Raw genomic sequence first — 14,201 nt, forward strand, 5'->3', positions numbered from 1 at the left:
GTCGCTCTGCACTAGCCAAGTGTGCTGGAAAAGCTTCTTGGAACGCGCCCAGGGCCCTATAGGCCTGCGTTGAGGTGATGGGTCAACAACGACGATGGGTTTTTGGAAGAGCATGGTCACCGTGTTGAGGTAAAAGGGGATTTGCAACAGCTTGTAGTCGCCCCGGCCGTGAATGTGTTGACATCAGTGCGAATCAACACGCTCTTCCCGTGATAGGCTCGTTCTTTCCCTTGAGGATTTCTTTTCATGAGGTGGGAAAATGATTGGAAGGATTGGGGATCATTCTTTCTTTGGAGAGGATGAATGAGAACACCTATGAGCCTGGACTCTACGTGAGTGATGTCCTTCCTTGCCATGGATCGAACTGGCCTTGCGTGATTCGTGCAGTGCTTTCTCAAGAACAAGGGATAACCCGACGTTGCTCGTATGGTGGTGGTTTGGTTTGTGAATTCCTTCTGATTTGCTTTCTTCCTTGGAGAGGATCGCCTAACGGTATACCAAATCGTCATCATTCCGATATCAGATGGTCTAACTTGCCTGCTTTCTTATTTGTAGAGACGACGATTACGATGATCACCCCATCTACAACAATGACAATGATGACGACAACGAGATTCAAAAGGAAGCCTGCAAGATCCCATTCTTTTCATCTTGTGTATTTTTGGATGTTGGTGTGACGGATGAGATTGACGACTGGTGACGAGTACGAGTAGAAATGATGACGGAGGACGACTACGACGATGGTGGTGGCAATGTACAGTACATAGCAAGATAGCTAGATGAAGTAAAGCATTGTTTATTTATTACACGCTTGTTGGAGGTTGCTAGCTTGTGGATTGCATACTATTGCTTCGAAGATGGAATAATAAAGGTGGTCCGGTTAAGAAGTACACGGCTTTTGTGATACAATAAGGAGGAGTGGGAAGTGGGATGAGCTTGAGAAGAGAAAAAGTGAAGAGATCCCTCCATTGAGTTTCAGGATGAGTGACTCGTTCAATATGTATATGTATCTTTTACATATACAAATTGGTTTATGCAGCTCGACTTTCTTCTACATGCAAATGTGATGCATACCTTGACACACCTTCATTATTGGATGCTGTTTACTTACGTACCTTCACAAAAGGCAGTCATCATCATCATCCATTTGTGTAGCAACCTGTCAAGGACGTGTCTGTGTAACCACCACGTGCGGTTTCACTCAGCTCTTCAACTTTCCGTTAATGCAGCCGACACCATCCACTAGGAAAAAGCAACTCCATCACGCTTACAGCATAGGTAAAACATAAACGTGCCTGTATCTCCAAACTTTACAATGAGACGTGTGGTTTTTATTAGAGCAATGTGCTCGGCTTGGCCAACAGCACCTTGTGTGCAAGTTTCGCGTTCAATGTCGCAAATAGCCCAAAAAATATTTTTTGGTCGTCGTCGTCGTCGAAGAGGTCGACCCCCTGACCAGTTTGGCTGGTGGCGACATTGCGAAATCTGGGATTGGCAAGCTTGATCGTGAAACTGGCACCCAAGGTGCAGTTGGCCAAGCCGAGCACATTGCTCTAATAAAAACCCCACGTTTGATTGTAAAGTTTGGAGATACAGGCACCTTTATGTTTGTAAGCGGGATGCTGTATGAAGAGTGGTCTTTGTTCATTGTCAAGTAGGTGGACCCTGGCAGAGCAAAAGATGCAGAGAGACCTCTTTGTGTAACTCAGCTACTTTGCATGACTGGAAGGATTGATGGATTATACTTTATGGTCTATCCACGATAGTCCAATATTGCGCGCTATCAGCCATTTCCTCACAATCAGTGTTGTTGCAAAATCTACTGCATGTGAACGATGCTCCTGCTCCAGCCGAGCATTTCCATCATTCAAGTTTCGTGATCCGAGTCGATTTGACTGAGCTACGGTGGAACAGCAAACATGAAAATTAATGAATCGCAGACCCTGCGAATGTCTCCGTCTCTCAAACTTTTGGACGCACCCATTCCAAATTTTCAAATGAAGCGTGAAGTTTTTATTAGAAAAACGTTGATCAGCATGCTCGGAGCACCCTTCTGACCAATTTTCAAGTTGGAGGTGGGCAACTTCGGGGCGGTGGGCCGTCCGCTCTTTTGTTCCCATCATCCACCATTTGGACAGCCCCGCATTTTAAATCTTCATAATGAAGCCTACGACTTTTAAATGAATGAAGTTGATCAGCATGTTGCAGCGAACCTTCTGACAAAGTTTCATATTCGAAATCGGGAATCCCAAGGTAATGCATACTATTTCCATAAATCATGAATCTGGCGCTGACCTCCATTTCCGCCTTACATAGTAAACCCACATTATACCCTCCCATTCCAATTTTTATAATGAAGCATGGGCTCTTTTTTAGATCAACGTGATCAGCATGTCCAAGAGCATCTTGTGTGAAAGTTTGAGGTTTGAGATAGGAAATCTCAGTATCAAGTATTGATGTACAGTGTACATGCATTTATACAAGAGGTGTCCGATCTATATGATTTTCACTTCTTTCACTCAACTACTTCCCTCTTCCTCCTATTCTCATCTGTTGCCCCATTCAAGCATACAACTACCACCTGCGAACGATTGTCCTGCTTCAACCCATCATGTCAATCCTACAACTATCGTGATCCGATTGTCTTTGACTGAATGGCAGGTCCATGGCGTGTACACACCCTCTACAACACCTGCCTTTCCTGATACTACACACCCTCTTGCACATTCTTCTGCCATAATCAATCGTAACAGCATGCATTTCAGCTACTAGCAAGACCTTTACTCTATTGGTTCAAACAGCCTTTACAAGCTTGGCTATCTACTACAACATAGCCTTTGCCACGACCAAAACAACAGCAGTTGCTACCAGGAGGTCTTTACTCCATTGTCTCAAGTTACTTGCAGCTACTTGCTTTGGTACATACGGATTCCAATGGATGGGGTGCCACATCAGCTATCAAGTTTACCACAATACAAGCAAGCTTCACCTTGTTGAGATGCGCTACAGACAATCAGGCGTGATGGAAAAGGAAGCAATCAGCAGCAGCCACAGAATGCTCTTTCTTATTGGACTTGCAATGGTTGTGGTGGGTGGATGGATGGAATCAAGTGCATGATGAGAAATACTGGCATGTTGCTTTGGTTACTTGGCACGTCGTCGGCAGGAATGATCATGTCGCGTGGATACGGCTGTGGATGGGCATTGACGAAAGGGATTGTATCTTTGACGAGAGCTGTTTTACGGCCATGGACGATATTGGAGTACTCGATTCAATGCTACAAGCCGCTACTTTGCAATCATGGATGAAGGATGATTATGACACCAGCAACCAAGAATACAATGACATCATTATCCCCGTTGCCTCTATATGATTCACTCGTTCCTTACCGTTTAATCCTATTCCTTCATCATGTTTGTTTGGTAAACATCCACACTACACCATATGCTATTCTTTGACTTTTTCATTGGATGATTCTCATGATAACGGCGACTTCAACAGATGAAAGCTACCATGGCAAACAAGTTATGTACAAGCATGTGGATTTAGCTAGGATATTCCTTCCTTCTTGTTGCTTGTGGATTATACCTCATTGGATGAAATAAAGGTGGTATCGGTGTTGTAAGTCATTCAATACGATGTACTCCTAAGATGTTGCGCTTGAGAAAATGCATGGGCGAAGGGATTTCGGGTCCTGTAGGATGCAAGTAGCTGCAGCATCAAGATGAGAGAAACAACAACAGTATCTTAATCCAAGACATTTATTGAAGCTTTGGATGATGGAAGCATACGGCAACCTAACGTAGTCTGCTAATGGATCAAGGCACAGGAGGTATGCTCTGCCATATAGAATCAGTGCCCCAACGAGAGGGAGGTGCCTGATCTCGGCTCCATTAGATCGTGGAAGGTCCAGCAATCAAGATCGCAACATAAACATAAACCAGGATCAACAAGGTACTCGATCGCTGTTATGCTCCTGTTGGTGGCTGGTATCAAACAAGAGCGCTTGTCGTAGTAGTCGTACTTGGTGTATAGAGTCAACTCTTGTGCACATGTTTTAGTAGTTGATCGTGGGGATTTTTTAACCTCTCCTTCCTTTTCCACCACCACCACCACACACACTATTGTCGATACACTTGAAAGATCCTTAAAAATCGATAATAAAAGATCACGAAATCGGGACCAGCTGAGTCAGTAGTAGTACACAAATGAGTATGCGGCATGCGTGTCGTGAACCCCCTGGTCTGTGCGCCGAATTTATACTATATCAAGTAAAGAATAGCTATGTCTCCGCTTCCCTGCTATGTTTCACCATGCACATTACATCTTTTCTTTCAAAAAGTACCCTTTATACAAGTTAAAAGCATGCCTTTACTACTGATCTCTACACGCTGAGTCAATAGCCAATGAGATAAGAGTCCCAAAAAGGTCATAATAGCCAAACGGACGTCAGAGCTGGGAGCGAAATTGGGATCGAAAGGTATAAAAGAAGGGCGTTTCCCCACACTTTTTTTCTCTTTTTTCTTTTCATCAGAGCACCGTTACCAATTCCGTAAACATGAGGACTGTAATACCTTCCAAGTCTTAAAGGCCTGTTCAAGGGGGGCTTCCTTTATTGCGACCGTAACTACCTTGCAGTTCTTTAAGCTCTGGTTAAGGGCTGCTTCCTCACTGTGCCTTGGTCAAGGTTGGTGTCCTTGGCTAAAGGCGGGAATGATGAGGCAAACCTTCTCGTGGTCATTCCTGTGAGTACATGAGTCGTCTTAGACTTGTGGAAACCAATTGCCTCCTTTAGTTCTTGTTTTAATCTTGAATGCAAATCATACATAATAAACTCTCATCTCTTTAAAACATAAACTCGAGCTTTAATGAAACAAGCAATACCTCAAATGATAGAGAAAAGTGCTGCGGTCAACATGAGACCAAGGTTGGGTGGGGTAGTATTGGTGGAACACGCTTAAAAACGCGATAATACTTCCCGGACCCGAGTCTTTTGGTTGCACTTTTTCATTGTTTCTAGACAAATAAGATATCAAACGATAGAGAAAAGTTGTGCGATCAACATTATGTATACATCGTAGGACACATGTTTGAGAGACGTGTGGAAAAGCGCGCTTTTAGTTGGTTGACACGCACTTTTCCCCTTTCTTTGTCCATAGGTACCTCCACCAAATTCCATCCTTTTTACACGAGTAATACTGCAAACAATAGAGAAGCGTCATATGATTAAGATGATATCAATAAAGTATATGCAAGTTTATTTGGATCAGGGGATAGAGTGGTATGAGGCAACAAGAGCAAGTGGTTCCCATTCAGATAGTTCGCACTTGACCCCTTCTTTTCTCCGTCACTTGCATTCTAACTCTTCTTTGCCGATCGACGTTGAGGATCTTGACCCTATACTTGTGGCATCGATGGCCAAAGATCTGGAGCATTGGTAAACACAAGATCGTCATTGCGAGCCTTCTTGAACACGAAGAGAGCGTGGATCGCACATACACTAGTGCATACAAACTCACAACCTACCTCTGGATATGGATCATTTTGCCATGGCAACGCACAGAGTATCGTATGCTGTTGGTATAGCTTTTACGCCTTCTCAGCAGCCAACCGACATTGTGGACGCTTGTTATGGTTATCAACGTTTGGATCCAAGGAGGGTGTGCACTGCATGAATGGACGGCAGACCATCAACTCATGATTGGATTACGGCCTTTACAAGTGCGTTCCATATGTGATGACAGCAACCCACCAACACTACCTTGTTGATGATAATGACGGAGCAAGATTGGATTGTATTGAATGGCTATGCCCTTGGCAGTACTTTTACGTCGCCACAGTTAATAGATCCCCACCATTGCATCATACCTTTGTAATCATCGAATGGATCATCTCCTTTTACATTATAAAGCAGTACTATATACTATACTTTTGTTGCTGAAAGACCGGATATTAAAGTATACATGTATCATCAAAGTGATTTGGGATGTTGCCAAGTATCAGCAACAATAAGGTTGAGCTCCTGAAAATGCCGCTCTTTCCATACAGCTGACTCGGAAAGATGGTTGTTGTCGGATCGACGGGTGTAATTTATGCATCCACACACAACGTAATGAATGTGATACGAACGTTGGAAATGAACATGATTATCAAGGATATCAAATAATGACAGCATCTTTGACCTAGAAGCCGTCTTACTGAGTCAGCTTTATACATGTGAATGTGAGTGGATGGGCTACGACAACCATGACCACACGTGCTAAGCTAGATCGGATCTATGATGCAAAGTTTTAGAGGTGGGTAACCAAGGATCAGTGTAACACAAAAGTAGCAAGAAGAGAGAGGGTTTCTTATTTGAGGAATAAAGGGCAGCGAATCATGTTACAGAAAAATGCAATGTGGGTGAGAGCTAGGACCACTTTGTTGTTTGAGATTTCCCCCACCGCACACGCACACGCACACACCTAAATAGATCTTATAGGTAAGCAACAACATCTACTCACTATCCCCGATCTCAAGCTGCATCAACACACAGCTTTAGACTTGACGAATCGCATTTTTCGCGCATGAATGATTAGAGCCCCAAAATGAAAACACCGCTCAAAGCATTACGTTTGTTTCGTAGCGTTTTGCCGTGGTTGATGAGTGGCTGGTTGCACCAGGGATTCGGACACATGGTTTTTTGTTTCCTATTTCATCCAATTGCAAACACCCGGGATCCCACATACACCTCGTCGCGTGCTTTCAAGCATGCCATTCATGTTTATGGTACCCAATATTCACATCAACATTGAAAGTCATATGATCTTGACAGCTGCTATTTGACCAGATTGGGATATATACACATTTGCCCTTTGCGTGATACCTGTTACTTTTACCCTTCGTACACGCTATCCTCTTTATCAGCAGCAGCAGTAGCAGGCTGACAAAGAAAAACTTTGAAACCAGGAACCCTTTTAGCGTGGAGCAGTGCCGACGACCGAGAATGCGCGAATTTTCCTATAGGCCAATCCAACCTTGCTGGGTTATCGGATTACTGTTCTGCTGTTTCCATCGGAAACAACGACACATTCACGTTGAACCAGTCTCAATGGTCGATCATGGGCATATGGGTGTCGAAATATAAGGGCACCGGGATGGAGACGTATTTTTGGTTTCTTTTTCTCTTTAACAACTTTTTTTTATGTCTGAACCGCAAAATACCACAATCAGCTTTGCTGATGGCGGCACAAACACACTACCAACAGCAACTACGAACGAGAAAAAGATTCAAAACAATGACTCGACATTGACATTGTCAACGGATACCGAATCCAAATCCGGCAAAACATCCATCAAGGACAAGATCAACCCTTTCAATCGCAAAAAGCCGGTGATGCGAGTGGAAGGTCCTCCTTATCACACCATGGATCTCGATACGGTATGCAGCTTGCTCAAATCCGATCTCGAGCGAGGCGTCGATGATGATCAAGTCGAAGCACGACGTGCTGAATGCGGCTTTAACGAACTACAAGGATCCGGTGGTGTCAATCCAATCCAATTGTTTATTAAGCAATTCGTCAATCTGCTGGTCATGATTCTCTTGATTGCTACCGTAAGTGTTGAAAAGTTCTCTCTCTCGATTGTAAAATGCATGATGATGCTTATCCAATCGATCTATAGATTGTCTCGTTTGTCTACCGTGATTGGATCGAAGGCGGTGTCATTTGCTTTATCATGTTTCTAAATGCCTTTGTTGGTTTCATGCAAGAATTCAAGGCTGAAAAGACCATGGAGTCACTACGCAAGATGGCTTCACCCACTAGCACTGTTATTCGCTCTGGCAAAGAACAAAGTGTACCCACACGTGAACTCGTCGTTGGCGACGTTATCATTCTCAAGAGTGGTGATGTTGTTGGTGCTGATTGTCGTATCATTGAGTATGTTGTTTATTGCCTCATTCACTTTACAATTGTGTAATTAACCTAAATCTCTACTACAGGGCATCTAATATGGATGTGGACGAAGCGCTCTTGACCGGTGAATCTGTTCCTGTCAACAAGAATCCTGAAACATTGCCCAATGCCGAGGTATCTCTTGGAGATCGTGTCAACATGTCCTATTCCAGCACCACATTGGCCAAGGGTCGTGGTAAAGGTGAGTGATCCACGCCACAAATAGATATTGCATCCTTGCATCATACTCACATGAAAATAATCGTAGCCATGATCACTGCCATTGGCATGGAAACCGAAATTGGTCGTATTGCGCAACGTTTGATGGATAGCGATGATGCCAGCAAGACCCCTCTTCAACGTTCCATTGATCGCCTTGCCATGTTTTTGTTCGTCTTTGCTGTTATTGTGGTGATCGTCATTTTTGCTATCTCCAAATTCCAATTGGATGACCAAGATATTTTGTATGCCATTACAACCGCCATTGCTGCTGTACCCGAAGGATTGTTGGCCGTGCTCACCCTTACACAAGCATTTGGTGTCCATGCCATGGCGAAAGCCAATGCTTTGGTGCGTCGTCTTGTATCCCTCGAATTGCTTGGCTCGGTGACCAATATTTGCTCTGATAAGACGGGTACCCTTACTCAATCCAAGATGGTCATGACACGATTTTGGCGTCCAGGAGCTGGTTTTCATTCTGTATCTGGATTGGGTTTCACGACTGAAGGCGAAGCAACGGCTGAAGAGACCAATACCCCTGTTGAAATGACCGATGCCATGAAGCAATTCATCCATTGTGCTGCTTTGTGTAACATGAGCGATGTCCAAGAGAATGAACAAGTATCGGGTGATCCCACCGAAATTGCTTTGCAGGTGTTTGCACACAAGATGAAGATGGGTAAGCCTGCATTGAACGAGAAGAATTGGTCGATGGCGGCAGAATATCCCTTTGATTCGACGATCAAGCGCATGAGTGTATTGATGCGTACACCGGATGGTCATCATGTTGCCTTTGGAAAGGGTGCCACTGAACGCATGTTGGATCGTTGTGGTGGTATTCTCAATGCCGATAACGAAGTTGAATACATGAACGTGAGCGATATGCAAGCATTGATTCTTCCTCAAGTCGAAGCCCTCGCTCGTTGTGGTCTACGTGTGCTTACATTGGTGTATCGCCCTGTCAAGACTGACAAAGATGTCGTTGATCAAGAGACTTTCGCACGTGATTTCATTGAACGCGATATGATCTTTTTGGGACTTGCTGGTATCTATGATCCACCTCGTGAAGAATCCAAGGTTGCTGTTGAGAGATGTCATCGTGCTGGTATCACTGTTCACATGTTGACGGGTGATCATATTGCCACTGCCACTGCCATTGCTCGTGAGGTCTCCATTCTCCCAGCCGATTATGGTCTTGATAAGGACCCTGAAAAGGATGGTCTTGTCATGTCAGCTCAAAAGTTTGACAAGCTATCCGAAGAACAAATCGATGCATTACCTGAACTCCCTCTCGTCATTGGCCGTTGCTCACCAGAAACCAAGGTTAAGGTCATTGAAGCCCTTTATCGACGACGCAAGATCTCTGCCATGACTGGTGATGGTGTGAATGACTCTCCTAGTCTCAAGGAAGCCGACGTTGGTATTGCCATGGGTGAAACAGGCTCTGATGTTGCCAAACAAGCATCCGATATCATCCTTGTTGACGACAACTTTTCAACCATTGTCCATGCCATTGAAGAAGGCCGCCGTGTGTTCGCCAACATTAGCCGCTTTTGTGTACACTTGATCACTGCCAATGTGGCTCTTGCATTCCTCCTGATTGTGGGTCTTGCCTTCCGTGACAGTACTGGAAAGGCTGCATTCGCATTGTCGCCGCTTCAGATTCTCTTCGCCAACTGTTTGACTACGTAAGTACAAGGAAGGAAGAAAGGAACAAAGAAATTTCATGCAGCAGCTGACTTTTTATATGTGTATATAGAACACCTCCCGCACTCGGCTTAGGACTTGAGCCTGTGAATCCACTTCAAATGCAGGTGCCTCCTCGCAAGCGTAGCCATGGCTTATTCCGTGCATCCAATCTATGCGATATCTTCATCTATGGTGTCATTGTCGGTGGTATTGGCTTGTGCAACTTTGCCGTATCCATGTACGCTTGGGGTGACAACGACTTTGGTATCGATTGCAGCAAGAACTACAATGAAACATGCTCAACGGTGTATCGTGCACGTGGTGCTTTGTTTACATCCATTTGCTGCATGTTGCTCATGCACAGCTTCACATGCCGTGATTTACGTAATCCACAATGGTTGCCTTCTTTCTTTTGCGGTGAACGTCGTTGGTATCTTGCTTGGGTCCCCAAGGCTTTCAATCAGCGTCAAAATTGGTACCTTTATTATGCATTTGCATTCACCATTGCCCTCCTCATCATCACCCTTTACGTACCGGTCCTCAACGAAGTTGTCTTTAAGCAACACGGTATTGGTTGGGAATGGGGTATGGTCGCTGCTTCTTGCCTTGTATACACCATCATTGTGGAAATCTACAAGTTCTTTAAGCGTATGGTCGTCCCTTACTAATTTCCCATTTTCTCATCACACTCCCCCATCACATACACACACTTTTCATCCTTCTTCCTCCTCCTCCTTATACATTTTGTACATGTTGCTTGTATTATACCATCTAGAAGATTTAGTTTTGTAATAGAATTTTGTGGGTGGAAGGTATCGCTATTACTCCTTCCTCCCATTTTGCGTTTGTTGCATACATACACAATGATCGTTCTCCTTGATTTGTGATCGGATCTGGTTCGTTTTTATGCAGCTTGCATGCCGAATCATCTCCCGCTCTACTTATGTACTCTACTACATGTGCTGCTGTGATTGGAAAAGCTTATTCTTCATTGTTTGCTCTGTTATGAACATGCATATTGTTGTATTATATATGCACATTGGCGGGGGGGATCTTGTTTGTTTATTCAATGATGCTACTATATCAAACACAAAAGGAAAATATTAAGAAAGGCTACTCGTAGTAGCAGCAGCAGCAGCAGTGGATGGTGTAGTGGCGACACGTTGAAAAGCGGATGGATGAAGGGGAGATGGTGGTGAAGTACGATGAGGAGCAAACGGATGAGGAGAAGTAAAGGAGGCATCATTCGAATCATATTGCTGCTCAAATGATGTCAATAGATTGGCAGCAGCAGCAGCAGCAGTAGCCGCTGTGCTGGATGAGGGGCGTGATGATGATGATGAGGAGTAAACAAGGGGTGGCTGTGGTGTAGTTGCTATGGTAAAAGTGGGCTCATGCGTATCCGTGCGTTGCTGTGCACTGTTGTTATTATTGAGCAAATTGCTAATTGAAGAAGAAGAAGGAGTATGGATCGACAAAAGGTGTGGAGATGATGATGAAGATGGGTGTTGTTGATCACCACGATTATGGCGAATAGGTGCCAGCTGGATAGATGATGTTGATGTATAACCGCCCAAAGGTGCTGTTGTTGATGATGGTGGTGATGACAGGGGTAATGTTGATGATATACTACCAGGTGTTGTCATACTGTTGTAGGATGATGGTAAATGACGATATGCTCCTTTCGGTTGTGCACCGGCGGCTAGCACATTAGGAACAGGAGCAACAGGGGCGGTAGTAGAAGGGGGAGGATATACAGGAGCACTCGTACCAGCACCACTATTACCTATCACCGCTGTTGCTGAAGTGGGAGAATGTTGGTGATAATGAGGGGGAGACGATGGCAACGACGAAGATGAAGACGACGATATGGATCCCACTGTGACTCGATCCGGCTCCTGTTGCTGATGCTGATGCTGCTGTTGTTCATGCTCCTTGCCGCAAGATGTCATCATCATCGTTACACCATTGTTATTACTGCACCTGGCAGTATGGTTGTGTGTTTGATCTAAGGCTAGTAACAATGTGCTGCTTGGAGGAGGTGAAGCATGACTACCATTGCCACTACCACTGCCGCCATGGTGATTGGAGCTTAATATGGCACGTAAGATGTCTTCAATAACCACCAAGCGATGCTCAATAGCTTGAATGTGTGAGGTCTTGTATCGTTGTTGTTGTTGGTGTGATGATGAAGATGCCGTGCTCATTGTTGTTGCGGTGTTATTATTGTTGCTGTTGGTTGTATAGTGGTTATTATTGGCGGGATCATGGTGTTGTTGTTGTTGATGCCGAGATAGTTGATGCGCGCGATGACCAGCAGCAGAGGCATTGGTATTAGTAGTGGTAGTTGTATTAAGAGAAATGAGTTGCTGTTTTTGTTGTTGTGCTTGGCGGTTTGATGAATGACCGGTTGTGCCTTTGGTGGGAGAGCTGATATACTTGCATTCTACCCGAGCCTTTATACACCCTGTGCAAGGCTGCTCTCCATTGCATTTTGTCTTTTTGCGTCTACATTCGCTACAAGCGCTAACCACCTTGAGACGTTTACGCCTTGTCTTGTCGACAGGCAATGCCTTGGTTGCTATCACACCATGTTGTTGAGTCATGACAATTTATAAAAGAAAAAGCGAAAGAAAGAGAGAGAAAGAGTAAAAGGAAAAGGTCACAAGAGGGAAAAAAAAGAGCACAAGCAAACGGGAGTGTTGCGGGCGGCGCGAAAAAGAAGGAGAGCATGGGTAGTTGGGGGAGGAGAATACGAGTAAGATGTGTATGTGTGTGTGTATGTGTGCCGGTGATAGAGCGTGTATGTGCCTTTGTGTGTATGTTTGTAAAAGAGGGGGAGGGATTGTTTTCGGGAAACGTCGGTGCACTTTTACATATACACACGCACCAACATTGCATCCTTGTTGGTTCTTACAGCAAAATCATCAACATGATATAGCTATAACACTCGCCACAATGAGCAGCATTCTCTTCCAAAACAAAGGTGGTGGTGCGATGGTTGCATTCATGATACGACGAGCATTTTGAAATGGAACGGTTGATACCGGGAGCATGATGGTTGTTGTGGGGACACTGATTTTTTGACGGGCACCCTTGATATCGTTGATATGAACAACAAGAGCAGCAACAGCATGACCAGAGTATCCGAATCCACCCCCTGTGATACCACAACAACAGATCATGGGAAACGCTGTGCCACCTTGCCCGCGTTTATTGTCGCCCCTCACCGCATTAATCTAATTTACTCATCGTCTCGGAAGCCTTACCCGACTTTGTTCTCGATAATGATAATAATCCCGGGACCATAGCTTCACCATTTATCATTGTCATCTGTCAGGTAAGGGAAACCTATCATATGTACTTGTCACTATTGCCACGATGTGATCTGACAACATCCATTACACAAGTGCACTCCTTACAATGTACCATCATAGCGATGAGCAAAAGGGATAGGGTGGTAACAAATGAGCTTATTTATGCTGTTGATGACATATCTCCTTAATGCATCACCTCCTCTTTGATCTCCATCTTTAACCTCCTTCCCTTTAGCCGATCCCCGATCATGATCGATGTGCGTTTATGCTGATTATGTATTGAGGATCTTTATGTGTGTGGGGAACAACGCCCGGACCATGAGAGATCGGCAGCGACAGCCTTTGAAAAGTCCGCCTTTTCTTTGTATCCGCTAATTATGCACGTACATGGATGGATGATTCCATCGACAAAGTTTTTGATATCAAGGTCAATATGCAATGCCACCGTTAGGCTGCAATGCGCCGGATAATATGTCCGATACATGTCGCCTTTTACTCTAATATAAGCTTTCAACTAAAACTCTATGTACGACAGCGTATGTACATTTCTTGCAATGAGGGATATGGTAATCGGAATATGCAACGGGGAAATGAACATGCTGCAGCCATGAAACGCAAAAGAGAAAATCTTGTTTGAATCATGCATCTCTATCAATGAAGAGCATACACTGTGATGTCAATCATTGCATAACCAACAGGTTTTGTTTAATCGCAACAATCATGTGCAATGCCCATAAGTGTGGATTGCTGTTCTCGGATGCCATGTATGTATGTGCACTTGATAACTTTTATGAAGATGTACATCGCTCATCGACGACGAGTACATAATAATGCATTTGAATGGGCGGCTGTGTCATGCATGCAAAGGTTTTCTCGTTCTTGGCAGGCAGCAAATGCATCGCTTATGATAAAGTTGATGACCATAATAATCAATCTGCTGTATTCAATCATGCCCATTATGCATTGCTGAAAAGTAGTTGACTCATTCACCTCATCTCAGAAGAAAAGGGGGGGGAATTGAGGGTGGTTGAAAGGATAGCA

General features: G+C 44.3%; 2 protein-coding genes across 2 annotated transcripts; one reads left to right on the plus strand and one right to left on the minus strand.

Annotated features, from left to right (window-relative positions):
- Positions 1-7,184: 7,184 nt before the first annotated feature.
- Positions 7,185-10,511, plus strand: O0I10_010485 (potassium/sodium efflux P-type ATPase, fungal-type; the record flags this gene model as incomplete). The annotated part of the gene is made up of 5 exons (XM_058490464.1): positions 7,185-7,595; positions 7,664-7,920; positions 7,983-8,137; positions 8,204-9,842; positions 9,914-10,511. The coding sequence occupies 5 exons, from the start codon at positions 7,185-7,187 to the stop codon at positions 10,509-10,511; spliced, it is 3,060 nt and encodes a 1,019-aa protein (XP_058338718.1).
- A 435-nt stretch (positions 10,512-10,946) lies between these two features.
- On the minus strand, positions 10,947-12,449 carry O0I10_010486 (uncharacterized protein; the record flags this gene model as incomplete). Its single annotated transcript, XM_058490465.1, has 1 exon — positions 10,947-12,449. The coding sequence occupies one exon, from the start codon at positions 12,447-12,449 to the stop codon at positions 10,947-10,949; it is 1,503 nt and encodes a 500-aa protein (XP_058338719.1).
- Between the last annotated feature and the right edge of the window lie 1,752 nt (positions 12,450-14,201).

Source organism: Lichtheimia ornata, assembly GCF_029851405.1.
Source record: "Lichtheimia ornata isolate CBS 291.66 chromosome Unknown scaffold00071, whole genome shotgun sequence".
NCBI lineage: Eukaryota > Fungi > Mucoromycota > Mucoromycetes > Mucorales > Lichtheimiaceae > Lichtheimia > Lichtheimia ornata.